The sequence below is a fragment of the Octodon degus genome, unplaced genomic scaffold (genome assembly GCF_000260255.1).
Source record: "Octodon degus isolate 3935 unplaced genomic scaffold, OctDeg1.0 scaffold00112, whole genome shotgun sequence".
Classification (NCBI taxonomy): Eukaryota; Metazoa; Chordata; class Mammalia; order Rodentia; family Octodontidae; genus Octodon; species Octodon degus.
Genome location: NW_004524688.1, coordinates 6,998,478 through 7,026,229, shown reverse-complemented (window position 1 = coordinate 7,026,229; position 27,752 = coordinate 6,998,478). Strand labels below are relative to the sequence as shown.

At 57.0% G+C, this 27,752-nt stretch overlaps 1 protein-coding gene across 4 annotated transcripts in view; it reads left to right on the top strand.

Moving 5' to 3' along the window:
• Positions 1–26,844, top strand: part of Bahcc1 (BAH domain and coiled-coil containing 1) — a 60,718-nt gene extending 33,874 nt beyond the window's left edge. For 2 of the 4 annotated variants that reach the window (XM_023699252.1, XM_023699249.1), the window contains 25 exons: positions 1,529–1,651; positions 4,814–6,556; positions 6,771–6,879; positions 7,162–7,352; positions 7,490–7,648; positions 7,867–8,144; positions 8,304–8,634; positions 9,556–10,374; positions 13,459–13,661; positions 13,784–13,920; positions 14,486–14,617; positions 17,006–17,123; positions 17,789–18,077; positions 18,997–19,179; positions 19,258–19,559; positions 19,786–19,893; positions 19,981–20,140; positions 20,217–20,334; positions 20,428–20,503; positions 20,585–20,693; positions 21,175–21,294; positions 21,440–21,616; positions 21,742–22,922; positions 23,883–24,119; positions 24,626–26,844. In XM_023699252.1, the coding sequence (XP_023555020.1) occupies positions 1,529–1,651; positions 4,814–6,556; positions 6,771–6,879; positions 7,162–7,352; positions 7,490–7,648; positions 7,867–8,144; positions 8,304–8,634; positions 9,556–10,374; positions 13,459–13,661; positions 13,784–13,920; positions 14,486–14,617; positions 17,006–17,123; positions 17,789–18,077; positions 18,997–19,179; positions 19,258–19,559; positions 19,786–19,893; positions 19,981–20,140; positions 20,217–20,334; positions 20,428–20,503; positions 20,585–20,693; positions 21,175–21,294; positions 21,440–21,616; positions 21,742–22,922; positions 23,883–24,119; positions 24,626–24,832 (7,610 nt within the window). In that variant the 3' untranslated portion in view covers positions 24,833–26,844. The remainder of the gene's footprint in view (positions 1–1,528; positions 1,652–4,813; positions 6,557–6,770; positions 6,880–7,161; positions 7,353–7,489; positions 7,649–7,866; positions 8,145–8,303; positions 8,635–9,555; positions 10,375–13,458; positions 13,662–13,783; positions 13,921–14,485; positions 14,618–17,005; positions 17,124–17,788; positions 18,078–18,996; positions 19,180–19,257; positions 19,560–19,785; positions 19,894–19,980; positions 20,141–20,216; positions 20,335–20,427; positions 20,504–20,584; positions 20,694–21,174; positions 21,295–21,439; positions 21,617–21,741; positions 22,923–23,882; positions 24,120–24,625) is intronic. The other 2 variants (XM_023699251.1, XM_023699250.1) reach the window with 2 other exon arrangements.
• The last annotated feature ends 908 nt before the right edge of the window (positions 26,845–27,752 follow it).

The following is a 27,752-nucleotide window of genomic DNA, read 5'->3' as shown; positions in this document are numbered from 1 at the left end:
AAAGAAAGAAAGAAAGAAAGAAAGAAAGAAAGAAAGAAAGAAAAGAAAGAAAGCCTGCCCCGCCTAGTCCTGCTGCTTCTGGTTTATTCTACAGAATGAGGAGGGGCAGTGTATCCCCAAGTGGGTACTCAGGACAGAAGGACAGAAGGCTGATTCTGGGCCCCTGGTGCTCATAGCAGATTTTGAGTCTGACTTGGGCCCCACATCCCATGAGCCTGTATCTTACATCCTCAGTGTACAGCGATGAAGCCAGGAAGTGGACAGGAGCCCAGGCCCCCAGGCAAATACCCAGGCTCTGAGGACATGAGTCCAACTGCCGGACAGACCTCAGCTCAGCCCAGCTTCCCCCGCTGGAAGCCACCTGCTCACCTAACCAATGGCATCAAAGTCTTTAATTCCAGGCCCTGGATTAGTGGGCTGGAGGCATCTGCAGTGTCAGTGGCCTAGGTCCCTGTCCCATCAGACCTTGTGAAGAAGGAACAGCTCCAAGAAGTCATGTTCCTGGTGGCTGATGGTGACTCGGCACCCTGATTGGTACTTAGGGTTTGTTTGGGTTTTTTTTTTTTTTTTTAGTTGTGGGGATGGAACCACAGCAACCTGAGCCTGACTGCTTTGTTGAAGCAGCCACTTAAAGAACTGAGCTAAGGGGCAGGCCCCCTGATTGGTACTTAGTCCTGCCTGTCCTGCAAGTTAAGACTTCATGAGGGAGGTTCCAGATGATCTGCGCTCCAGGGCCAACAAAGCAGGACCAGCTGTAGTCCAGGGCTAGCATCTCTGCACATGAGTGACCTTTCAGAACTTTGGCTGCCGTGGAGGGATGAACACTTAACTCAGAGAGGGGCCCTCCTGACATGACCCAAATGTCACTAGGTAAATGTTAGAGGCTGTGGCCTTGTGCAAGGACTTCTTGGGATGATGCTGTCATTGCATGGTCCCAACTCTGCTACAGAAGTCAGGCCATGAAAAGACCAGGCCTTTGACCTATGTGGAGAGCTCTATTAGCGACACCTGTGGCTTCCAGCTACAAGGAACTTGTGTCACCCCAGAGGCATGGCCTTATGTGGCTCACTCCAACCAGCTCCCCCAAACACAGCTGGCCTGAAACTATCTGCCTGCCTGGTAGACCATGGTACAGACAGAGCCAACGTCTGGCCCTGGCTATCAGAACTCTGGGATGTCTGTCTGTTGTGTCCCCTCCTCTTAAAATACCTCTCTAAGCTCCTTTGTGACCTGCCTGGAAGCACTGGAGAAACCAAGAGCTGACAGGGAATCACAGGAACCCTCCTCCAGCCTCCCCTCTCCCCAGCCCATCAGCAATTCAATTTGTGCCACACCAGAGGGATGGTATTAGTTGAGTCAGAGTTAATATGATGTATTGATGGGTTGATTTCCCACCGGTGGGCTGCGCGCCAGGCTCCGTGGGATGTTGCTCTTGGACTGCCTGCCAGCTTCTTGCCTCCCTGGGATCAGGCGGTTTGGGCTAGGGGGCCAGGACCTTGTGCCACAGCCAGTCCTTTTGCTTCTCCAGCTCCTGCATACCCCAGATTTTCGGGGAGTCTGGCATCTACTTTCCTACCCGTGAGCCACTTGGATCACCATGGAAACAGTAATGTTCTCTGCGGGCAGCATCGTTTCTATGGAACCCAAAAAGGCAAGTGCCACATGGGGCTTGGTGTCGAATGCAGGGGTGGGCAGGGCGGGGAGCCTCTAGGGCACAGGTGAAGGCAGCTCTCCTGGCTGGGCCTTGCCTTCTAGGTGTTGAGCCCAGCTGTACCCCTAAAACACAGCCTTACTGTCTCTAGCTCTTGGGGCTTGTATCTAGGTCCTCCTCTGGCCTTGCCTCACATTTCACATGGGTCAGGGGTCCAGGGGCTCAGGAGGAATGTGCCTGCTGAGACCTGGCAAGGAAAGGGGGAGCAGAGCAGTGTCCCATGGACAGAGGAGAGGGTCTTGGGGTCTTTGCTGAGAAGACAGCCAACAGAGCGCTGCGAGGGTGTCCTGGTGTGGGCACAGCATGGGCATCAGCAAGCAGAAGCTACCCAAGGAGCTGCAGGAGATGGCCTGACTACAGGTGGTGCTGGGTGGGTGTCAGAAGCCTTGGGCCCTGCCTACAAGTAGTTAAGGCTTTTCGTGGGCTGGAGTGGGACACCTCATTCGAGTTTTAGAAAGCCTTCTCAGGGTGTTGCCTGAAGGCCGGGTTGGCATTATGTCCTCTGGGGCTTGAATCAGTGACATCAGATATAGCTTGGAGCCAGACCTGGCAGTATGCAGCTGTAATCCCAGCACTGTAGAGACCAAGACAGGAGGATAGCAAGCTTGAGCCAACCCTGAGTTCAAACCCAATACTGAAAAAGATAAAAGAAAAATTTTAAACTTAACTTTTAGAAAAATATGCAGAGTAGGTCTGGTGACACACACCTGTAATCCCAGCACTCTGGAGGCTGAGGTGGAGGATTGCTGTGAGTTCAGTCAATGCCAGGCTGGACTATATAGTGAGTTCAAGGTCAGCCTGAACTACATGATGAGATGCTGTGTCAAAAAAATGCGCTGAGGGCCGCCCGGTGAGATAGTTTAGGGACCAGGGTTCAATTCCCGGTACCATTTGCCACCACGCTGGCCCGATACCGAGTCCAGGTATGGTGGCGCACACCTGTAATCCCAGCACTGGGGAGGCTGAAAACAAGAGGATCACGACAAGTCCGAGCTACATAGTGTGACTCTGTACCAAATACGTAATTTTTTTTTTAAAAAAAGCAGCTTGAGTGAGGGGAGGCAGAAGATCCCAGCCAGCCAGTTCCGGTCTAGCCTGTGGGAAGAGCCACTTAGGTGCAGTTCTGAGGGGAGGGGGTGAACTCCAGTAATGTAGAGGGAGAGCCCCCAGAGGGACATATTTGACTGGGCCTACAGAGGGACACCCAGTGTGCTGCACAGAAGGACTAGTCACTTTACAGCAGTTCTGGGAGCCCACTGGGTTGAGGACGAGGTCACAAGGCAGACCTCAGGATCTGGAGGTGGATGGGGCACCCACATGTTCAAAGGAGCCTGTGGCTAGCCCTCCTGCTGTCACAAGAAGGACTTGGTGTGTCCCTCATCTCTGGTCCTTTGGGCCCAAAAGAGCCCTGCTTGGGGCTCTTTAGAGAAAGGCTTTAACGTGACCGGGACTGACCAGCTGTAGTCAGTGCAAGTCCTTGTGCAATGGGCCAGGGAGTTCTTGGGCCTACCCAGGGGATTTCTTATTGATACTGAACCAAACCAGATGCTCCCAGCAAACCCATCCTGCTGCCTAGGTTCTGCTGTCTAGGGAACAACCCCATTGGCCCTCAGGGATTCCCCAGTCTCCCAGTCAGCCTGGCAGGCCTGTGCAGCTGTTTTGACAGCATTTGTCAGGGGTGGGCAGGTGGCTGGTTCCAGCCCCAGAAACCCGACCCCTGAACTGGGGCCTGGGACTCCCTCCAGGCAATGGGCCCAGCCTGGTGTCCTAGGGGCGGTGCGGGCTGGGCCTCTCGGCTTTCACAATATTGTGGTGGAGCCTCATCCAAGAACATTATTTGGTTTTGAAAGTTGAGCTAATTAGGTTTCTCCTGGGCTACCCCTTTCTGCCCCCCCCCCTTCTAATTAGTAGGAAATTGACAAGGAATTTACATGACTGAGGACAGTTTTACAAGTTCCAAACATTCCTTTTGTTTCCCCCTGGTCTGTTCTCTCTCCCCCTTCTCCTGCTGCTTGCCCACCCAGCTGGGTGAGAGGAGGAGCAGCCCCCAGGGTCCTTGAGAGGCTCTGAGTAGCCTTGGTGTCCACCAGGACTGGTCTAGGAAGCAGGGAGCAGACCCCTCTGAGGGCAGGAAAGTTTGCTCAAGCGGAGCTCTGGCTAGCAGGCAGTCCTTGCAGGGTGCCCAGGCTGGGTGATTCCACTGCTGCCCTCTCGGCAACACCTTCCTTCCAGTTTTATTCTTGTGTAACACATCTCTGTCCCACCAGCCTGGGATACCCAGTTAAGATGCAGGCCCAGGCCTCCCCAGGATATCTCAAATGTGGACCCCCTACACTCACCCTAGGCCTACACCTCTTGGGTGGTGGTGGGGCGCTGCAGAGCTAGCAGGTGGCCATGCACAGCACAACCCGGTCCCCAGGCTGCAGGACTGTCTGCAGTACCTGAGCACCTGGCCAGCAACCCCTGACTGAGGCGGGACATCTGGGCAGCTTACTCCCTTGGCAGTTCTCACGCTTGCTCCTAAACCCCCGCCCAGCTGTGTTCCCCCAAAGGCTGTAAGGAAGGTACTTCTGTCCCACACCTCACCTCTGGTGCTTGCTGTGCTGCACCTGCCTCGCTCTGAAAATCTTAGGGCCCCTGTGTCCATAAGACCTTGTGAGGGAGGCTTTGGTCACTTAGTAGTTCTGAGGCTGTAACTTGGTATGGGCATAGGGTTTAATTGAGGAGCTTGAGTTAGGGAGTAGCTTCGGTTTAGGGATTAGAAGAAATCTGGTGGCAGATGATGGTAATGGTTGTACCTTATTGTGAATGTGGCTTAATGCCATTATATTCTATACAATAGTTTAAAAACGAAACAAGACTAGGTATGGTGGCACGTTATCTGTAATGCCCGCACCAGGGAGGCTGAAGCAAGAGGATCTCAAGTTTGAGGGCAGCCTGGGCTACAATAGTGAGTTCAAAGCTAGCCTGGACTACATGGTGAAGACAGTAGATGCCAGCTATGGGGCTAAGGGAGCTACCTGGGCCCATTGTCGTGGGGAGTCTGAGCCCGCCCCCACCTGTCCCAGGCTTTTTGTTGACCTTGGCTCTTTGGGCCCACAGATAACTTCTACCTGCGCAACCTGCCCCCCCAGCCCACTCTCCTGCCTGCCAACCACAACTTCCCTGGTGTGGCCCGGGGTGCACCTGCTCACCCCATCGGCTCCTGCAGCCGGGACCGGGGTGAGGCCGGTCCCTCTCAGAAAGGCCCCAAGGAGTTTGATGGCTTCCTCGTGGGCAAAGAAATGGGCAAAGAGAAGACCAGCAAAGTGGCAGAGGGCAGGGAACGACCAGCAGCAGAGGAGGACAGCAGCAAGGAGCGGCACAAGCTGATACCCATGCCAGCTGATGGGCACTGCAAAGAGGGAGGCCCAGTGCCCCGGGGCTCCTGTGAGGCCCGACCCAAACACCCCACCTCTTGCCTCCTCAACGCCAAGGTGCTCAATGGTGACCTGGGCAAGGCCCCACTGGCCAGCTGCACAGGAGGTGTGCTGGGCCGGCCTGGTGCCAGTGTGGCAGCTTCAGGACGCTGTGCCAAGGAGTCAATGGGCCACACAGAGCCTGGGGCAGCCTTCAGCGAGTGCCTGGAGCGGCGGCAGATGCTGCACCACGCAGTGTCCTACACAGTGCCATCCGGCCTGCCCACTGGCCCGCCCCCACCCCTTAGCACCGCCTCTGGCTCTTTCCCCTGCCTGCAGCTGCACACAGGCCCAGATGGGCTGTGCCCACTGCAAGACAAGGTCCCTCGAGACCTCAAGGCCAGCAGGCCCACCTTCGTGCCTTCTGTGGGACACCTGGCTGACAAGAGCCGCCCCTTGCCGGCAGCCGAGGCCTGTGCTGTGGCCGGGGAGAGCAAGGACCGACACCTAGACGGGACTATGGGTCCTGACCATGTTGCACCCTATGGAGTCTCCTATGCCCACCTGAAGGCTGAGGGCAAGGTTGAACGGCGGCCTGGGGGCTTTGAGGCAGCCTTCAACCCCCGGCTAAAGGGTCTGGAATATCTCAGCACTGGCACTGAGGCTGCCTTTCCTGGACTCCCCAAAGCCAGTATGGATAAAAGCAGCTACTTCGAGTTGCCTGCCCCTTCGCAGGATTGTGCTCGGCCCCCTCACCAGGACCCACTAGGTGGGAAGGCCACCCAGGCCTGCTGCACTTTAGACAAAGTTATCAACAAGGAGGCTCCCTCTGGGGCCCCCGGGGCCCAGAAGGTGGCCCGGATCAGGCATCAGCAGCACTTGGTGGCTCCTGAAGTCGAGCCAGGAGGCAGCACCGCTGAGGCCAAGCGCAAGTCCCTGGAGCTGGCATCTCTGGGGTATGGTGGGCCCCACCTCCCCCCCTGGAGCATCCAAGCAGGCCAGGCCACCACCATGGCCATCAGTGAGGAGCGCAAAGGCAGTGCCTACCTGGACCCCTTTGGCAATGGCCTGCAGCAAGCAGCTCTTTTGCCCCAAGAGCTGCCTACCCCACCAGATGAGGTCTCAGCCATGAAGAACCTGCTTAAATACAGCAACCAAGCCCTTGTGGTGGGGCAGAAGGCGCCCTTCGTGGGTCTGGGTGGCCTCAAAGCCAGCTGTGTCCAGCAGGAAGTGAAGTTCCCAGCCTCCAAGGGCCCAGGCTCGGTGGAGAGACCTGACTGTGCCCGCAGCCGGGAGCACGACACCCCACATGGAGATGGGGAGGTACGGCAACCGCCTGTGGGCATCGCAGTGGCCTTGGCCCGGCAGAAAGACACAGTGAGCCGGCCTGAGACAACCTATAGCACCAACAATGGGCGGCAGGGCCGGGCAGCCCCCACCTTCAAAGGTATGGCCCTTCAGGCAGGAGCCATGGGGTGATGTCTAGGGTGCCCAAGGCCAGCTTTGCCCTACCCCAGGAGCTTGATCAGCTCCCCATACCTGCCCCCAAAAGATCCCCTGAGACCCCAGGGTGGTGAATTCTCCTTCATGCACAGACCCCAGTTCAGGGAGGGTCAGATTGGCTGTAGGGCTCACACAGATTTCCTCTCGGCTCTGCACAGCTGGTGGGGGACAACGCACCACAAACACGCTGGACCTGGAGAGCGAAGAGGAGAGGACACGGCTGTGTGATGACCGCCTGGGACTGGCCGGCCGCGAGCTGCTACTACAGTAAGAGCCAAGCTTTGGCCTTGATGGCTGTGGGGCCTACCCCAAGCTTGAGGGAAAAAGAAAGATGACTGTGGCTGAAACACTGGGCTCTGTGACCTGTCATGGGCAAGATTGTACATCTACCCTGGCCCCTTTTCCAGAGGCCACCTCTGCCTCAGGGCCACTGCTGTGGTCTTCTGTGAGCCCCATCCTTCATTTCCCTCCAGGTTGATGGCCATGGGTTGGAGTGGGGAGCAGGGCAGGGTCATCCAGGTAGCAGGACTGAATTCCATGATCTTACAGGGACAACAAAGACCTCGTGGAATTTGCCCGGATCCATCCGTCAAGCAGTTGCCCTGGAGACCTGGCCCCCCACCTCATGATGCAGGGCAGCCAGCTGGGCGGGGACCCAGCCCCCCACCCCCATCCTGCTCACCCCCCTTGGTTGCCTCGTACCCGCAGCCCCTCCTTGTGGATGGGGGGACATTCCTATGGTCAGTTTTCAAGGGCAGGTGATGTAGACCCAGACCAGTGGAGGGCCCTTGGGTCCTCTTCTGTTTGGGGACCCCAGGAGTTGGAGGCCTAAAGGACCTGAGATCAGCGGGCCTTATGCTGTACCTCTGCTTCCTAGGCCTGGGGCACCCTGCCCTGCACCAGAACCTGCCCCCTGGCTTCCCTGCCTCTGTGCCCGGCTCTATGCCCTCTGTGTTCCCGCTCCCCCAGGATGCCCCTGCACAGCTTGTGATCTTGCCCTCGGAGCCCACACCCCACACAGCCCCCCACACACTTGGTAAGGGCTTCCCAGGACTGCCTGGTTTCACATGGGCTCTGAAAAGTTGGTCTGAGTAGCAGGCAGTGTGGAGGGCAAAGTAGGCTGGCTAGGGGGGTCAGGGGATGAGAAGTAGTTCAGCTAGACAGGGCTGGGGGAGGTTGAGGGGAAAGGGGCATGCAGCCCAGATCGGTCCTCTGACCGTAGCGGGGCTGATTGCCCCCTGGCCTTGCCTGCAGCTGATGTCATGGACCAGGCCTCGCTGTGGCCCCCCATGTATGGGGGCCGTGCACCGACCTCTCATATGCAGCACCCTGGCCAGCTCCCTGTGTACTCCCGCTCCCAGCTGCTGCGCCAGCAAGAGCTTTATGCCCTGCAGCAGCAGCAGCAGCAACAACAGCAACAGCAGCAGCAGCAACAACAGCAGCAGCAGCAGCAACAGCTGCAGCAGCAGCAGCAACAGCAACAGCAGCGGGTCACCCAGGCCCTGGAGATGCACCGGGCTACACAGTTTCAGGTAACCTAGCCACACCTATCTGGAGCCAGGACAGTTTTCTTTTTCCTCCAGGCTCCAGCCCAGCTGGCCCCAGGAGACCCTTAACATGCCTCCCTTCAGGCTGTGGGACTCATGGGGGCAGAGGACCTACCAGGCTGAGCTTCTCTCCCAACCCCACAGCGGAAATCCGAGGACAACCACCTGGAACTGGAAGAGCCCACCCAGGAAAAGGCCCTGAAGTCCACCCACAAGCCAGTTGCCTTAACCCCCATGGCCAAGGGCACCCCCTCGCCCATTGCTGCAGGCCCAGTCAAGCTCTCCCCCTGCTGTCACTCACCTGCCCTGAAGCCCCCGGCCAGCTGTCCCACACCACCACTTCTTCCCAGTGCTCCCTGCACTTTATCCGCCTGCCCTGCCAGCAGCCCCGGGCCCAGCTCTAAGGTGCCCAGTGCTGAGGACAAGAGTGGGGAGTGCCGGCGGGCCGAAGCTGACCTCACCTCACTGGAACCAGGTGAGAGTCAGGTAGTTGCCCTTCACTTCCAGAAGCAGTGCTGATTGGGGGAGGAGCTACCTCACCTTCCTGGGATCCCTGCTAGGGCACAGGGCCTTTCCCCTCCCTCCTCTTCTGTCTTCAGTATTCTGTCCCAGCTATAGGTGGAGACAAGCTGGGCCATGTTGTCCAGCACTGGGGACCTGTGAATAATGAGGTACAGGTCTGTCTGGGATGGTGGTAGGGCCCCAGGGGCACCAGACACAGATCTTTCCTTGGCTGTGAGCCTGGAGCTCATCAGATCTGGGGAAGGGGTGTCTGGGACACAAAGCATGGGACCTTGGCCCCAAGAAGGGGAGGGTTGGCCTGTGAGGATCTTGGGCCTACCTCCCGCCAACTCCCTGCAGCCCACATGATTATTGCTGAATCTAGGCTTACTCTGGAAACCCGTGGTGTGAACATAAAACTTGCCCCAGTTCCACATTAAGGAGACTGAACCAACAGAGGGGGTGTGTGTGTGTGTGTGTGTGTGTGTGTGTGTGTGTACGCGTGCGCATGCGTGTGCATGCTCTAGGATCTTTTTTATTATTGTAGTTAATGAAGTGTAATGGCTCCAACACACTGCTGGTTCGTTCTGGTTTAGGAAAAACCCTGATTCGGGTGTCAAGTTTTAAAATCCCCTATTTTGGTTAGCCATAGTATACCACACCTGAGACGGCCCCTGAGGCTTGCAGCCACCTATGGACTGGCTCTGATGTCTCTCTTCCTGCTGCCCTCTTTAATCTAATATATCTCCTGTCCCTGCCTTTCCCTTCTGCAGTCTAGAAGGTGGCTAGGGGCCTTCACAAGTATGAATTAGAGGACTTAAAAAGCCCCCCCAATACAGTAGGACCTCACCTCCTGCTGTCCTGGGCCCTCTCCTGACTGTCCTCTCCTTTTCAGACCTGCCTCCTGGACACCTGCACCCCATGACGGGCATGGGCTTCTCCTCCCTGCCCTCAGATGTGCACTCATCTGACCTCTCGGGCTCCAAAACTATGCAAACCGCTGTCACAGGGGCCCAGCATGAGCCTGCAAGGACGTTCCTGCCTGGGGAGCCGCCTCATCATAGCCCCAGGAGCCTAGAGGGGCCTGGGTTGCTCTCAGGAGCCAGAGAGGCCACACCAGACCTTGCTGCCACACCCCACCCTGCCAAGCAGGGACCTCAGGGGAAGGCAGAGGACCCTAGCCCACTTGAGGGGCTGCAAGAACTGCAATTTGGGGCCCTCCTTGAGGGAGAAGGCCCCAAGGCCACTGGCCAGGCTAATTCTACTCAGGGAGAGGCACAAGAGGAAAGGACCAGGGAGGAGGGGACACAGGGGTCCCTATTGGGAGTCTCCCCCGAATCCCCAGAGCAGCAAGCAGGGAGCCCAGATGCCCTGGATAAGGACGAGGAAGGTGTGCGGCAGACCCCAGAGGAGGCCCCACTGCAGGAGCCCCAGCTGGAGGAGGAAAGCGTGGGGGACTCAGAGGAAGACTGGGGGGCTTCCAGCAACAGCCACCCACTCAGGGCACTGCCAGGCCTGGATGCCTTGGTGGCTGCCACCATGGACCTTGGAGACCTGCCGAGCATCGACATACTGGATCCTCAGCCCTCAGTGGCCTCTGGGCCCCCCAGTGTGGCCCCTTTGCCCCACAGCTCAGGGATTCATGGGATTGCCCTGCTCAGCGAGCTGGCCGACCTGGAGATCCAGCGGCAGAAGAGTGAGCTGGCCACACAAGGTAAGCCCTGGGGGCTGCTTTCCCAGGACCTTGGAGCTGACCCTCCAGCTGGCTCGATATCTGCCAGCCTAACCAGGAACCTTTGGCCTCACTCACTTGTTCCTAAAATTAGGGGGGTCCCCAAGGAACATATCCTGTATACATGGACCCTCATTCATAAAAATAAGACGCCAGTGCCCTGCAAGAGGTTCATTCTACCCCAGCCACGCTGAGTGTCCTGAGCAGGACCTTGAAGCAAGGACTGCCTGTCATGGTGGCTTTAGAGCAGCACTCTCGAGGCAGCCCCTGTGTGTACTCTGGTGGTTTCACATAGCAAGCATCAAGGTGTAAGGAAAGGACAAGGAGCTCTAGTTGCCTCCTCTGCCAGGCCTCTACCACTAGGATCCATGGCTCCTGGGGCTGGGCCTGGGCCAGGGGGGGCCAACTCTGGAAATACCTGCCTCATCTTCTCAGCTTCAAGGAGGTGACCCCAGACCTTAGGGTGGAGCCAGAGAATGAGATGGAGACCCAGGGCCCATCTGTCAGGCTGTAGCCACCCATAGCCTGTTTGTGCATGGTCACCCCACATAGTGGGGGATTACACAGCTCCCTGGTCCACTAGAAGCCCCTTCTTCCTGCCAGAGTAGCAGCTACCTTCCCTTAAGACCCTAAAGAAGGACCCCTGGGAGGAAGCATCTCCAGCTGAGCATTGTGTGGCTGGATATTTAAAGAAAGAACCAGGCTGGGGATATAACTCAATGGTATAAGTGCCTGCCTGGTAAGTATAGGGTCCTAAATTCCATCCCCCATATCAGAAAAGAAAGAAAGAAACTAACTAACAGGATGCTCAGAGCCCAGCCCCTTGTTTTCCTGGTACACAAACCACCCTGTGCCTTTGCTGCTGTGGAGATAAAGTGCAGGTTCTTGTAAAGTTAATTTCCCCGAAGGCTCTGGTGCTTCTCTGCTAAGGGCTGCAGGGTTGCCTCAGGCTCTCCCTGGCAGGACTTGGGTAGGCAGCACTGTGTAAAGTTGGCAGTGCCAAGAAGGACCTTCCCTGGGGACACACCCAGCAGTTTCCCAGAGTCCCATACCTCCAGGAGAAGCTGTGCAGAGGTGATCAAGCCTGGGAGTCCCCATTGGAGTGGGCTCCCAGCTGGATCCCTGGACAGGCATTGTTTGGGCCTGTTGGCCACATGTCAGGATAAGGTGACAGTTTCTATCGACCCCATGTGGAAGGCCCAGGGCAGTGTAAGGGGACTGGCCCAGGGGTGCTGAGTGATGCCAAGCACATGTGTTATTAGTGTGGCTAGACCCAATCCTATTCACCAAATCAATCCATGTAGACCACATGGAGGGATGGGCAACTGCATAAACTGTTGTGGGGCTGGAACTATCAAACCAGGCTGGGGAGAAGCAATGAACCTTACCCACCCTCCTGTGGGCATTGTCCCCACTTTGTGACCACTTGGGCTGAAATGGATGGATCAGCTACATTCTATACCAAATCAGGGTTTACAAGGTAGACAGACGGAGAAGAAAGTGCTGATTCAGAGGCCTGTGGGATATGGAACCCAGACCAAGGGAACAGGGATCCAGGCCTGTTACCACTTCTGTGCAAGGCCAGGTGGGGGCTGCTTACCTGTGCATTTGAGGAACTCTGCCAGGTCACATGATCCTCCAAACCAGGAGGCTTGGGGCTGGCGGCTGGAAGGGGCCCAAAGATAGGCCTGCCCTGCTCCTGGCAGCTGAAAGGAAGCCTCCTGCTCCCCATTGCCCTTCTCTTGGGACTGTTGGAACAGCTACCCTGTCTCTAGGCCCTCGCTGTGCCCCAGAATTTGTGGCCAGAGGTTTAAGCATTCAGCTGCTACACCCTGGGCCACTTGTGCCTTGGTTCCCAGGACCCTCTGCATCCTGTCCTACCTTGAGCACCCCTCATATATAGAGGGGCAGGGGGGCCCCGCTGCATCTCCCCACTGACTGTTGTGATGGAGCATCCCACAGGGCAAGGCTGAGTCCTCCCCAGGCACCCTTGGGTGGTGGTGACCTGCCCATCCCTACCATGTTCACCCTGCTGCCTTCTCTGCCTGCCCCTTGCTGCTCAGAAGCACTTGCTGGGTCTTGGAGAGGCACAGTGGAACAGCAGGCCGTCCCTTGCTCTGTGCTCACAGCCATGTGACACACACATTCTGAGTGTCTCCAGCCAACTATAGTCCCTTACTGTCCTGTCAGTGCTGTTGAACGAGTTGCCCTGAGCCCTATAACAACCTTTGTATATGCCCGAGATGTCCCGTTGTTCTGCCTTGCTTGCAGATATTACGTGATCCCCGAAGCGTCTATCCCTGGAATCAGCCACATCTCCAGGAGCCCAGGTTCCTCTCAGTGGAGCATGGTATTAGGCCATTGGGATTCTCATTGTCATTAAAGCTCCACTGGCACAGGCCACCTTTTCTTTGACCCCCACAGGCGCTTCCTGTTTGTCCTCATCCCTTTCTGGATGTCCTCATGGGGTCAGCCCATATGAACCTAGCCCTCCCATCTCTAGGGCTCCTGTGGCTCTGGCCCTGAATCTCTGCTCCGGATCTCTTCCCAATTAGACACCCACCCTCTGCCAGTTCAAACTGATCTTGCCCCATCTCAGCACAGGACTTCTGATTCCTGCCTATCACTGTGAGGGTAGCTTGTGGCACCCTACCTTGCTTCCAGTTCTGAGGTCCCAGAGACCCTCCCACACCTTCCTTCCTTCCTTCGTTCCTTCCTTCCTTCCCTGTGGTTAGCTATGTCCTCTGCTGCCCACTTCACAGCCAGAGCATACTGGAATAATGTATGCTAAGGTATGCTGGGCAGGGGCAAGAGCAGCCCAGCACCACCTTAACCCTGGAGGGTTGCAGGGCAGTGAGGGTGACAAAACAGTGGGAAGAACTGTGGTTCTGCATGAAGATGGATGAGCAGAGAAGGCTACATACCCCTCCCCTGCTCTCCATGGGTCTGCACCCTAGGGTGCTGAACAGTTTCAGAGAGCCTGGGGTGGTGCTGGGTGGTGGCTGCCATCAAGAACCTCTGTGAGGGAGAGTGTATGACCCATACGGATTCTCCTGTCCTCTACAGCAGAAGATGAGGATGTGCTGGCCTTCAATCTGCAGCACCTAGCCACGCTGGCCACAGCCTGGTCTCTGGTGGAAGCTGCTAGCCTGGACAGCACTGTGGCCTCAGCTCAGCCCCCAACTGCCAACCCTCATGGTGGCCCCAGGCTCACACCCCGCATGCAGATCTTACAGCGCAAGGACACCTGGACTCCCAAGACCAAGCCTGTGAGTGACTCCTATCCCACATACACAGCACCGTGGTGGTGCAGGGCAGCTACCTTGCAAACCCAGGCTTCCACTTGCTACACTGTCCTGGTTCTCAGACCCCTCCACCCATCCCACCACAGGTATGCCCCCTGAAGGCTGCCATCGATCGGCTGGACACCCAGGAGGTGGAAATGCGTATGCAGTTAGCAGAGCTACAGCGGCGCTACAAGGAGAAGCAGCGGGAGCTGGCTCGCCTACAGCGCAGACATGACCACGAGTACGTGGTGGTAGAGGTAGAGCCACCACGGCTGGTACCTCTGCACCCTACAGCCACACCTGGGAGCCACTTCCACTAGCTTGTGTGCAGAGGGTGTGCCAGAATGGCTGAGAAGCTGGGATCAGGGAGCCTCTCAGAGGCGGGGTACTCAGGAGACCTGGGAATGAGGCTTTTGGCTAGCAGAGAAACTGAATACAGGTGTTTCAGGGAGTAGAACCAGTCACCCAGAAGACACCAGGGCAGGAAGATGCTGGTCCACAGGTTGTGGAGCCAAGGGTCATTGTCCAGAAAGGGTCTAGGTATGGCTGGGGAGGACTGGAGGCTAGGGCCAATGTTGGGGACTGCTCCAGGAGTAGGGCAAACCTGGCTATTGCAGAAGGGCCAAGGGAGTGCTATGAACAGCATAGGCAGGCAAGGCTGCAGAGGATGGGCAGTGGGCTCCTGGCTGAGCTTTGCAAATGCCTGCTTGTGCCCCCAGTAGCCCAGTAGGCAGTATCCTCTGATAGACATGTTGGGGTGATAGGGGGAGCCATGGGCCTCTGACAGCACTCCCTGGGGTCCCCAGGAGAGAGGAGAGCTCCCGCAGCAGCCCAGCACGGCGGGGGCCTGGCCGGCCAAGGAAGCGCAAACACTCCAGCTCACTGCCCACCCTGCGGCCTGGGAGCCAGCTTGCCAGGAGCGATGGCAAGAAAGCAAAGTGAGTCTTGCATGCAGGGGACCAGGGGTGGACAGGGCTGGCCTTGACATTCTGCAGGCTCTGGAAGCAGGGTCCCAGCTCCTCTGACTTTTCCTGCTCCCTGAGCTGCAAGTCCCCTCCACAACTTGCTGAAGTATAGTGTCCACCACAGAGTGCTGCTAGAGGCAGGCGCTGCCAAGTGCAGATGCCCTGCTGCCTGTGCTCAGCCATCAGCATTGTGCCACCCTCCAGGAAAGCCACAGTGCCAGGGCTCAGCCACACCAGCTCTGAGACAGACTGTGGCCAAGGCCATGATGTCGCCCCCATTCACGCCATCGGCCTGGCCCCCTCGAGTGTGAGGCAGTGTTGCGTAAAAGGCTCTTTATCTGCACTGTATAAAGTCGTTGGTCACGCTGCGCTGCTGCTCACGGCTGCCGCGCGATGTTATTATCCATTACCCGCCCGGCGCGGTCGTTGGCGCACTCCCGGGCCGGGTATAATTGTCCTTCTCGGCTACAAATTGCCTCTCCCGGCAGGCCCATTTGCATAAATCCTCCGAGCTCCTCCAAACACGATTGGCGCGCGTGCACACTGCATCAATCCTGATGATTTGGTAATAATAGTTAAATCGGCACTAAATGGTTCCTTCAATTAAGACAGAGGCAAAAAATTAATCTCAGGGCTTTATGTCACAAAACATTAGCAAATGCAGAGAAGGTTACAGGGCGGGGGAGTTTGTGTGGGCTGAAGAAGGGGATTTACCATATGGCTGGGGGGGCTTGACTGAACTGTCCCTCTACTCTGCCCAGGTGTTACGCAAAGGGGGGGCAGGGGCTCCAGGAACATCCCTTTGCAAACCTGCCAGCCATGTAAGGGCTGCTAGGCAGAACAGGGCCACTGGAGACCAGGGTCTTGCCAGGGGCCTTGAGGCATCCTACAGAGTTAGGGTAGGCCCTGAAACAACTCTCCTGCTGCCTGAGAGCCTCCAGCTTCAAACGCCAAATAGAGGCTAAACATTGCAGCCACTTTCCTGTGACCAGAGAAGCCAGGCCCTGGCTAGAAAGCAGCAGCTTCAGGTTAGGGAAAGAAAACAAGTGTAGGACCCTCCTTTCCTGAAGATAGGGTCTGCGCCCTCCCTCCATCTCTCGCTCCTATCTCCACTTCCCTTGTTACTGGGTCCTGGGGCAGCAGCTGGCTGTTGGGCCCAGGGGATAGGCCTTTTGCTCTGCAGGAAGTGGGAGGGTCAGATGGGGTGGCAGGAAGCTGGGGTCTGGGAAGGCCCTTGAGCTTCAGGGCTTCCTGCCTGGTCTCCTAGCCACAGGCTCAGCCTCCTTGCTGGACAGGAAGGTGAAAAGGGGTGTCTGGCCACACAAGGCCAAGGCCCAGTCAGGCTCCCAACACCCATCTGTAGCTCGTTCTTGTGAGCAGCCCAAGCCCTCCTATGCTGCGAATGGAGAGAGAACAGATGAGAGGCCAGGCCCCAGGCAGTTTCCCCATAAGAAATGGTGCTAGGATGGAAATAAAATCACACACTGGGTGCAGGGGTGCCGGAGAGTGTTGAGTCTATACCCTCTTGGTGTGGAAGCCTTTGGCTGTGTCTCCAGCAGCTGTTGGGCCTGTTTTGACCCCTGATCCAGCTCCCAGCCTGGAGGAGACAGCATCCCTGTGCGGTATGGGGCAACTGAGGCTCAGACCCATCAGTCCCCAGGGACCCATCTGGGAAATGGATGGCAGGGTGCAGGTTCCTTCCACTAGACCCCAGTTGAGGGTGTGGGTCTGGCAGTGGGGAGGTCCCTGAGGACTGGAAGGGGAGTCTGTATTTCTTTGACTACTCTTCCTACCCCACCTCTATTGGAAGCGGACTCTGTCCTGGGGAAGCTGTCCCTACCTTGTGTCCTTTGTTCTTGATTCTGATAGTCTCTATGCCTGGACACTTACCAAGAGCTAGGTCTGAAGCTGATCCCTACCCAGCCTCACTGAGAAACACTCAAACTTCTGTCCCATTTACCAGATGGAAAGGCTGGGGCCGCGGCTCCAGTCACACAGGGCCAGAGCCCCTGCCACTCCCTAGCTCCTCTCATTGGATACACCTGAAGGTTATCCCTCCTCAGCAGGCAGGAAGGACAAAATGTGGGGAAAGAGACGCTTATTTTCAGCAAGGACTAGCAGGAGACAAGCAGATGTGGAGCTGGGAACACTGTGCTGGTAGTTAGACAGAGGAGGCTGCTAAGTACCCAAGGCCAGTCGTTGCTGGCTCAGCTGCCCTGACTCCTAGAGAGTCAAGGCCTGTCCTGAAAGGGGGAGGACTGGCCTGGCCACACAGGGAAGTTAGAGGGAACAAGGCTGGGGCACCCAGGCATGCTGGCCAAGTCCCTGTTCACCCAGTACCCATGGCCACCTCACCCCCAGGGCAGTGCGGGCCAGCTTGAGTCTGCTGTGTGCGGAGTTTCGAGGCAGCAACGAGCCCATGAAGAAGCGAAGCAAACTGGAAAAGAGCGTCTACATGGGCCTGCAGACGGCCTCTGCGGTGAGCCCACACCTCCATACACACCCCCCCAGGGGAATGTTGGGACAGAGAACAGGTGGTGAACATTCCCTTGGCCCTGCCACAACATCTGGCTGGGATGCCCAGCCTAGCCAAAGTTCTGTGAGCTTTGAGTGCCTCAGTAGTGGGGGCAGCACCTGGATAGGATAGGGTGAGACAGATGTCACTGCCCGTACATCCCACTGACTTTCCTCCCACCTTAGCTTGTGCCATCAGGAAGGACCTTCAGAGGCAGCGAGCATTCTGTCAAGAGGAGGATGGTCCTGACCTTCTAGGGATGGCTCTGAATACTATGTCCAGGGTACCTCTAGCCCACCGTTCCCCATGATCAGTAGCTGGCCAAAAGGCCTATCTCAGATCCAGAACAAACAGGCTGTACCTCTGACACTATGGCACAGCCCATTTGGTCTGGTCTCCCCTTGCCCTGAGGTCACCTGTGTGAATGGGTAAAGTGGAGACTGTGGCATGGGTGACAGTCACAAACATCAGTCCAAGAGGCATCCTGGCAACCCAGGCCAGGTATCCTCTCGGCCTTTTGCAGGCAGGGTCAGGATTGCCATCTTCTGAGCTCTAAGTTGGCTGAGGGAGCCCAAGGACCTGTGACTTGGCCAGAGCCAAGACTGTAGCTACTGCTTTCCTGTTCGCAGGAGAAGGTGCGGTGTAAGAAAAGCAGCAGCCAGGGCGAGCTAGCATCCTCAGTGGCCCACAAGATGGCCCAGCTGAAGCCGAAGGTCAAGAGCAAAGGACTACCTACTGGCCTCAGCCCCTTCCCGCGGAAGGAGGCCGCCCCAGGTGGGCGCATCCGGAAGAAGCTGTCCCGAACCAAGAATGCCAAGGTGTCTGGGGCAGCCCGGCACCCACAGCCTGATGGTGATGGTGGCAGGGAGATGCCTAAGTTCTCGGCCCAGCCAGCAGTAACTGTGGCACATGAGACAGGCAAGTTGTTGGTGTGAGCAGCTACAGCCAGGACCTCTAGGCCACAGTCAGCCAGTGACTGGGGTGCTGGTACACAGGGTGGAGGCCACCACTAGAGCCAACTTGATTATAACAAAAGAGACCTTTCATTGAGACAGGCAAGGAAGATGCTCCAGTCCCTAGGACAGCTCAGTGCTGTCTGGGTGGGGAGGGAGGAAATGTATCTTGGAAAGTAAAAATAGCCCTCCAAAAAAAAAGGCCGGCCAGATAGCTCAGTGGATTAAAGCACCTGCTTAGGCAGATGGGACCAGGGTTTGATCCTCAGTGTGCCATGCCAGCCCCGCCTCCGGGGCATGCTGAGATGGTGATTGAGACTGAGTGTGGTGGTACGCAGTGGTAATCCCAGCGGTTGGGAGGCTGTAGACCTCTGGAGACCCTGTAGACCCTGTACTACTACATCAAAATATAAATAAATAAGATACATCAAAAAATTAATAAATAAAACATAAAATAAAAAATAGCCCTCCAACTTTTCCTGCCTCCTCCTGTAGCATCCGCCAGGCTGACCAGATGGTTATCTCTGCCACCAGCGGACATGTGTCCAGAAACAGGAGCCTAGAAAAATAAGACTTTTCCTCCCTCAGCCCTCTGTGGGGTCAGAGGCCTGAGAAGGAAGAAAGGCAGGCTGCTGGGGGGTGGTAGGAGGCAGGGGCCATCCACACCAGGGGATAGCAAGGGAAGAAGGGACTGCCCTGGGGAGAGGCCCAGTCATGTGAGGTGATGCTGTCAGAAGGAAAGTCCCATTCTCCAGCCCCAGTGACAGCAGTGAGCCCTATCTACATTCCCCACCACCACCACCGCAGACCTGTACAATAGGCCCTAGCCCACCCCAACGTGGCCACGCTCAATGCCAAACCACAGCCCTCTCTGCTCCCCCCAGGCAGCGGCTCTGACAGTGAGGACTGCCAGGCTCTCCTGGGGACAGAGGCAGACCCCAAAGATCCTGGGCTGGTGCTGCACCCTGGGGCTGGTATGGCCATACTGGGGCCCTCACCCTCCTCTGTGGTCAAGATGGAAGCCAACCAGAAGGCCAAGAAGAAGAAGGAGAGACAGGGCTTGCTAGGTAACCAGGAGGCCAGGGCAGGCTGGAGCAGAGGGTACCAGAGGTGGGGACCCTGCAACAGCCTCCCTCCTTCCCCAGGAGCCTGCCACCTATCCAGCCCTGAGAGCGAGGTCAAAATCAAGAGGCGGGCAGTGAAGGCCAAGGTGGGTGCCAAGCTAGAGCGGGCTCCAGGGCGGCGGCCCTCAGGTGCACCTGGCAAGAAGAAAGCCAAAGGCAAGGCCAAAGGCAACCTGAGAGCAGAGCCGGGGACTGCCTCCAGCAGGGACACTCTTTTCAGCCCCACCCGGGCCTTTACCTGCCATGAAGAAGGCAGCAAACTGGCCAGCGAGCGCCTCAAGAGAGCCACACGCAAGAGCACCATGCTGCAGCCAGTACTGCGGGTGAGGCCAGCAGGGCAGTGGGCACCGAGGTGGCCATGGGCATCCAGGGGCCAGGTCCAAGGGGGAGGACGTAAGCTGGGAAAAGCTTTCCAAACTCGCCCTCCTCCATCTCCTGCCAACTGCCATGAGCCCGGGCTCAGGTCTGAGTCATGAAACCCAGGGGGCCAGAGGCAAGGAGACCACTGCCACACCCACTTCTGTTCCTTTCCATCTGCCCCATGCACAGCGGAAGAATGGAGCCCTGTCCATCACACTGTCAGCCCGCAATGCCAAGGCTATCCTGGGGAAGGGCAGGAAGCTGGGCAAGGTGAAAGGCAAGATGGTCGGCAAGCAGGTAGGAACACCCCCAGCCCAGGAACCCAGCCCCGGCCAACCTTCTCTCCTTGCCCCTACCACCTGCTTACCGCTGTGGCTCTCCTAGGGTCAAGGCCGGGCTGTGAGCCGGCTGCTGGAGAGCTTTGCTGTGGAGGATGACTTCACCTTCGACCGTGACAGCAGCTTCTCGGAAGAGGACGAGGAGGAGGAAGAAGAGGAAGAGGCATCCAGAGGCTTGCTCAGCGCTGAGCAGAGTGCTGCTCTGGGTGAGCAGAGATGGGTATGCAGGTGCAGGGTGGGAGCAGGGTGCCCAGGCACAGTGACTGATCACCCGCTCCCCAGCAGCACGCTCCTGCACCATCCACAAAGAAGACCTGCAGGATGGGCTGCCCGTGCTCATCCCCAAGGAAGATAGCCTGCTGTACGCTGGCAGTGTCAGGACCCTGCAGCCCCCTGACATGTATGTGAGGCCCCGACATGGGCCAGAGGGTTGGGGCTGTACCTAGTGGGCAGCAAGTCTCCACAGGCCCCTCATTATCCCCACTGCCTATAGTTACAGCATTGTCATTGAGGGTGAGAGAGGCAACCGGCCCCGCATCTACTCTCTGGAGCAGCTCCTGCAGGAAGCGGTGAGTGTGTGGCCTGGGGACCAATAGCAGGATTTGTCCTGGGCCCTGACCCTGCCTACTCATGACTCTGCTCTGCTGCAGGTTCTTGATGTTCGGCCACAGTCCAGCCGGTACCTCCCACCTGGCACCCGGGTCTGTGCCTATTGGAGCCAGAAATCTCGGTGCCTGTACCCAGGCAACGTGGTCCGAGGTAAGTGTGCCCAAGGCTGGGACTTGGGGCCAGCCTCCCTCTGAGACCTGCAGAGTGCCTATGGAAACCCTTGTTCCAGTCTAGCTTACCCTGCAGACTAGAGTGTGGCAGACGTAGGGCAGACAATAGAATCAGCTTCCCAGTGGCCACAGAAAAGTAAGGGGATGTGGATGGGGAGACCCACATGTCCAGCTAGACAAACAAGGTTAGCAAAGACCCAGAGTTCCTGTGCCAGAGTCACAGAGTCCATCACAGGTACACCAGCTGCCGGATCGAAACTCCTGGCCCTAGGGCAGGGCAGCTAGGCCTCAGGGTAGGAAGTAACCGGTGCTGGCTGGTCTCAGGACTTCCAAGAAGCTCCAAGCCCATGTGAGGTCAAGGAGCAGATGCAGCCCAGTTCAGCGCCCTGCCATCTTCCTGCCTCCTATCCTGGCACCTGCTCAGCAGGGCCAGCTGTATGATCAGGCCATCCTGTCCACAGGCACGTCCAGCGATGAGGAGGAGGACCTAGACTCTGTGCTGGTAGAGTTCGATGATGGGGACACGGGCCACATCGCTGTCTCTAACATCAGACTGCTGCCTCCGGACTTCAAAATCCAGTGTGAGCATTCAGAGTGGGGGAGCCCCGCTCATGCCCTTGTCAGTTCCTGTGCCCCTCACTGAGCTCCACCAGCTCTGGACAAGCCCCTAAAGGGAGGAATGAGGGGAGAAAGTACCTGCACTGAGCCTCTCTGCTCACTCTGCAGGTACAGAGCCCTCACCAGCCCTGCTGGTGTCCAGCAGCTGCCGGAGAACCAAGAAAGCATCCAGCGAGGCCCCCGCACCCAGCGAAACCCCCACCCCAAGCCTGTCCCCTAAAGCGCAAGATGGCTCTGAAGCGTCAAAGACTTCTGGGAAGAAATCTGTCAGCAAAGACAAAGCTGGTATTTGGACCACCAAGACCCTGGGGCAGGGGAGAGCCCCCTGGGTGAAGGAAACCGGGTTGTATGGGTCGAGGTAGCCTCAGCAGCCCCGCCAGTTCCACTAACTCTTCCTGGTTTCCCCCCAGGCAAAGCTGACCTCCTAACCTCAGGTGCCAAATCTGCCTCGGGAACCTCAGATCACTTCCTAGGCCGCCGGGGGAGCCCTCTGCTCAGCTGGTCAGCAGTGGCACAGACCAAACGGAAGGCAGTGGCTGCAGCGGCTGTGGGCAGCAAAGCACCTGGGGTGCTGCAGAACCTCTTCCAGCTCAATGGCAGTGCCAAGAAGCTGCGGACCCGGGAGGCCCTGTTCCCTATGCACAGCATGGCTGCGCCTGTGTTTGGCAATGGTTTCCGTGCAGATTCCTTCAGCAGCCTGGCCAGGTCCTATGCACCCTTTGTTGGTGGGACTGGGTCGGGCCTGCCTGGGGGCACCCACAAGCTGCTACGGGCCAAGAAAGCTGATCGAGTAGAGGCTGAGAAGGCTGGGCGGCGCAGAGCAGGCAGTGAGTTCCTGGTCAAGCTGGACCATGAAGGTGTGACCTCTCCCAAGAACAAGAGCTGCAAAGGACTGCTCGTAGGTGACAAGGACTTCAGCCCCAAGCTGGGACGGCCCCTGCCTAGCCCCAGCTATGCACACCCAGCCCTTGTGGGCAAAGACAAGAAAGGACGGGCACCTGTCCACCCACTGCCCATGGGGCTGGCACTACGCAAGTACACAGGCCAGACTGAGTACCCCCTGCCCTGTGACAGTGACTGTCCCAGCTCCTACTCAGATGAGGATGAGGATGAGCCAGAGCTGGCTGCTGGCGTGCCCTCCCGCTTCCTCACCCGCTTGCCCATGTCCTCCTCCTCCTCGGGCTCATCCACCTCCTCCTCCTCCGGCTCCGTGTCCACCTCCAGCCTCTGCTCCTCGGACAACGAGGACTCCTCTGACAGTTCAGATGATGAGGACCCAGCCCTGCTGCTGCAGACCTGTCTCACCCACCCCGTGCCTGCCCTTCTGGCCCAGCCTGAGACCCTGCGCTCCAAGGGGGGCAGCCCCCACACCCACGCCCAGCGCTGCTTCCTGTCCAGGGCTGCAGTGGCCAGTGCGGGCGCCGGCCCCAGTGTTGGCAAGTCCAAGCTCAAGTGCAAGGAGGCCCTGAGCTTCTCCAAAGCCAAAGAGCTTTCCCGGAGGCAGCGGCTGCCCTCCGTGGAGAACCGGCCAAAGATCTCGGCCTTCCTGCCTGCCCGGCAACTGTGGAAGTGGTCAGGGAACCCCACACAGGTAGGTGGTGCCACCCTCAGGTCTAGGGATCCAGGGAGACCTGAGGAAGAGCTCCTCTTCCCTAGGACAGGCTGCCTGTCACCTTCACCCCTTCCCTCATTCTCCTGTTCACTTCCACTCTGGGAAAAACACAAACCACCTATGACCTGCAAGGCAAATGATGACAGTTGTCATCCCTACCCCAGGTCCTGCCTCTAGGGGTCAAATGAACTTCCCTTAGATGCCCCATGCTTTGCTTTCCATGTTGCTAGGGCTTTTGCAAGTGCTGTCTGAGGACCATCCCATGCTAATAAACAACAGCTGGCCTTGGGAGGGCTGAGAAAGGCTCCATGGCAAACACGCAGATGCTTCCCTTGACCCCTACTCTGTTCCTTGGGTAGACCTAGGCTGTTGGTGGGATTTCTGCCCTGGTAAATGACATGGCAGTGACTTTGCCCTTATGAGTCCAGTATAGTCTTTTTTTTTTTTTTTTTGGTGGACCCAGGGATTGAACTCAGACCCTTGCACTTTGACAGGAAAGTGCTTATTCTACTGAGCCATCTCCCCGGCCCCTCAGTATAGTCTTTCTTAGCCTGACCTGTGGGGAGGAGGGGAAGGGACAAATTTAGGCATAGCCTATCTTATTTTGGGTGGTGGTGTTTTGTTTTGTAAATGGGATTTCACTATCCAATTTAGGCTAGCCTTAGACTCGTATTGTAGCCCAAGCTGGCCTCGAACTCACAGAATCCTCCTGCCTCTGCCCTCCTGAATTCTGGGATTGCTGGTGTGCAGTACCAGCTATGGCCCTAGATAGTGATTTTGATGGGTTCCAGAAGTTGTGTGGTTGTCCCCCGTCCTTACAGTGTCCTCCTGCACACACATGGTCATACAAACCCAAAGACATACCATCTATCCCTCCAGCATTCTCTGTGCCTCCCAGACCCCCAGCCTCACCCTGCTCTGCCCTCATCTCTCCTGCAGCGGCGGGGCATGAAGGGCAAGGCCAGGAAGCTGTTCTACAAGGCCATCGTCCGGGGCAAGGAGACACTGCGCATCGGGGACTGTGCGGTCTTCCTGTCGGCTGGGCGGCCCAATCTGCCCTACATCGGCCGCATTGAGAGCATGTGGGAGTCATGGGGCAGCAACATGGTGGTGAAAGTCAAGTGGTTCTACCACCCCGAGGAGACCAAGCTGGGGAAGCGACAGAGCGATGGGAAGGTGAGGGGCGAGGCAGGTATAGCAGGGGACTCACCCCTCTGCAGGGCCTCGGGAGGTCAGCCTCCTTAGCCACTGCCATCAGCCATGGCAGGAGGAGTGGTCAGCTAGAGCGCTGGGCTTGGTGCTGGGGTAGGTCCCTTCCATACCCAAGCAGGTCCTCCTAGGTGATCCCATCTGGGGGGGTGGGGGGCTGTTATCTGCGGCAGCATTTGGCTCTAAGCAGATCTTGATCACACCTGGGGCTCAGAGTAGCCCCAGTGCCATGGGTTCTCTGTTCCCAGAGGTGGAAAGTACTCCCAGCCGCACCCTGTCCTCCCCAGAGGAGAAGCCAGGTTTCCTTCAAAGAAATAAGTATTCAGCTCAACATCCATGGGGAGCTCCAGCTCAGACTTCCCAGTCTTTATCAGAGCCTTGTTCAAGTACCCCCTACCTGAGCACATAGGTCTTTCTGGGTGTTGAGGGGGGCACAGACCAAGGCCCGTCCCAACACACATGCCACCCTGCAGAATGCACTGTACCAGTCCTGCCACGAGGACGAGAACGATGTGCAGACCATCTCCCACAAGTGCCAGGTCGTGGGCCGTGAACAGTACGAGCAGATGACCCGAGGCCGCAAGCACCAGGACCGGCAAGACCTCTACTACCTGGCAGGCACCTATGACCCCACCACTGGGCGCCTGGTGACAGCTGAGGGCGTCCCTGTGCTGTGCTGAGGCTCCGCCAGCCTCCCACCTCCCACCTCCCATGCTTCCTGGGCTTGTGTGTGGAGGTTAGGCCGAGCCAGGGGTAAGTCTGAGAAAATATGCAACCCCTCCAAGGCAGGATCAGGCTTTTCCGTGACTTTCCCTGCAAGAGCACTCTTGGCGTGGACTCAGCCCTGTCCTGTCTGCCTTGGAGGGTCCGGCTGGCTGTCCAGGCCCCAGCTGCTCTGTTTTCCCACTTCGCAGTTCTCAAGAGATTAGAACCCAAGCCATATTTCCCTAGTACCTCTCTGACTGTCTCCCATCAGGGGAAAGCAGAAATCAGGTGTGTTGTCTATTTATTTCTTTCTGTAAATATTGTATTTCCGTGGGGAAGTTTTATGGAAAAAAAGTGGAAAGGCTTTTCCCCACCCACGTGACAAGGGTGTGTATGTGTGTCGGCACGCGTGTGTGTATGTGTGTGTGTGTGTGTGTGTAGCAGTTTTGTTCTGGAGTTATCTTTGGAAATGCACTGTTCTCAGCCTAGCTGAGTCCCCACGGGGGCATCTGTGATGACAGAGGCAGCTCAGGCGGGGCGGGGGCCAAAGGCCGTGGAATGACTGGAGGGACCCTTGCTGTACCTGGCAGCCTCTGGGGTTCCACTGCAGCGTGGAAGTCACACTCAAGTTTACTTCCTTTCCAGCCATCTAGTATTGGGCTTGAGAGTAGTGATACATGTCCCCGAGGAGAAGGGGCTCAAAACAAGATGCAAAACAGTATCACTCTGTCCCTGAGCTCTGGGAAGGACTGCAACCATGTGTTTCTTACCTCTACTTAAGACAAAAACGAACAAATATTTTATTTATCAGTAAGAAAAAGTGATGTTTTGGCTTTATTTCCGAAGTATTGCAGTTATTTCTGATTTCTGTTTCCTTGGCCAGTTTGGCCCAGGCAAAGCAGTTGGGCCCCTAACCCCTGTGTCCCGTGCCCCCATCTGAGTGCCCTTCACCCCCTTCCCTTTCTAGAGAGCAGCAGGGCTGCAGTGATGGGGTGGCTGGACCAGGCCCCTCTGGGCTGGGGCTGGACCGCAGTCCCCCCATTCCCTCCACACCACTGGACAATGGCTATAAGACGCCCCTTCCCTCCCAACACCCTCCCCAGTGCCTTGCTGTCTCTGGTGACTGCACCAGCCAGCTCTGGAGGCCCTGGGAAGGGGGAGGGGCCCTCAGACCCTCTGCCTGCCCACCCTTGGAGTTCGCTGGACTTTTTCTGCAACCACTTGGCAGGATAAACGGCCTGGCCTCCTGACCTTCTGAGAGCACAGGAGAGGCCGGCACTCTCCCATCCTCCAGACAGACCGCAGGCCAGACCCACCACCCAGAGATGCCCATGTCCCACCCCAGGAGCCTCTTGCTCTTTGGGAGCTGCAGGGAAGTCCCCAGGATGCTAGAGGTGTCCAGGGTACCTCATGCCCCACAGGAGTCCCTGACCCCCATTCTTTGCTCTTGCCAGTCAAGAACATCCCATACCTGGGGCTGTGTTTCCCCCACTGCTGCCAGCCACTCCAGATCTGCCCTGTTTCCCACTCGAGTGCAATATTTCATTCCTGGCGGTCGCCTGGGGAGATGGCCCTCGGGTGCTCCTCATAGCTTAGGACCCAGAAAGTTGTCAAGTGGAGGGAAAGGCCTGGCTGCCAGGCCTGGAGCTCCAACTAGTCAAGCCCAAGCACAGGGACGAGAAGCCTCTCTCCTTGGCCGCCTCTTTGCCCTCAGCCAGGCTTTCTCCTTTGTTTATACTTTTCTCTTTCTCCTTTCTCTGTGTGTGTGTGTGTGTGTGTGAGTGGGGTGACCCCTCCCCTTCTTTGTGGTTAAATGTGGCGAAAGCACGATTCTTGTAAATGTGTAAACTAAGAGGATGGTTGGATTTTTTTTTCCAATGTAAACACTAAAAACAAACAAAACACAAAGGTTTTATGAACATCAAACTCTATGTAAATGCATTTTAGTATTAAATTTTTTATTGATAACTTGCTTAAGAATAAATATATAAACTATTGTACAGGTTTTCGGTGGTCCCGATGGTGGTGACTCTGCCTGGTGTCCTATGTGCAGGCCCCACAGTCACTCCTGGAGAATTGAGGCTCAGCAGCTCCCAGGGGCATGCCCAGGTCTGGCGTGGGCCTCCCGTCCTACCCCTGGTGGCAGCCCAGGCGCAGGGCACTGATGCTGGCCTTGGAAAGAATGCATGACCAGCAAGGGAGAGGGTTGGCCTCTGACTTAGAAGCACCCAGCTGTGAGCTGGGGCTGAGCCCTTGATAGGTCAGTCACTAGTGCAGTCTAAAGCCATTCACATGAACCCTCTTCCAGAGGGGAGCAAGGTGGGTTCAAAATACAGAGGCAGCTGTGCATGGTAGCATGCACCCATCACCCCAGCACTCTGAGAGGCTGAGGCAAGAGAATCATAGGTTCAAGTCCAGCTGGGCAACTTGGCAACTTAGCAAGACCCTGTCTCAAAATAACAAAGGGAGGCTGGAGATACAACAGTGCAAAGGCCATAGATTCAACCCACAGTGCCTCAAAAAAAAAGCCTAGAGTGAAAGGAGGGTGGCCCACACAGCCCCACTCTGAGTACCACTGGTGCCAAAAATGAATGCGGCCACACAGCAGATGCCCTCCTGGGAAGGGTAGGAATTGATTCATTCAACAAACATTTTCTTGGCTGACAGCTGTGCGGGAGATGATAAATAAATAACAGTCATGACTGTTAAATGGAAGATCGCATATCCCCCAGAGGCAGCTCATGGTCAGAGTATGGGGGTACAGTGTACCTCCTTCCTAGAGAGACCCCATCTATGAGGCTGTGGACCAGAAAGGGGATGCCCCTTGCTTTCTGTCTCTAGCCCACCCCTGCATATAAGGGGCTGGAGGACTGTGTGCACACATCCATGCATGCA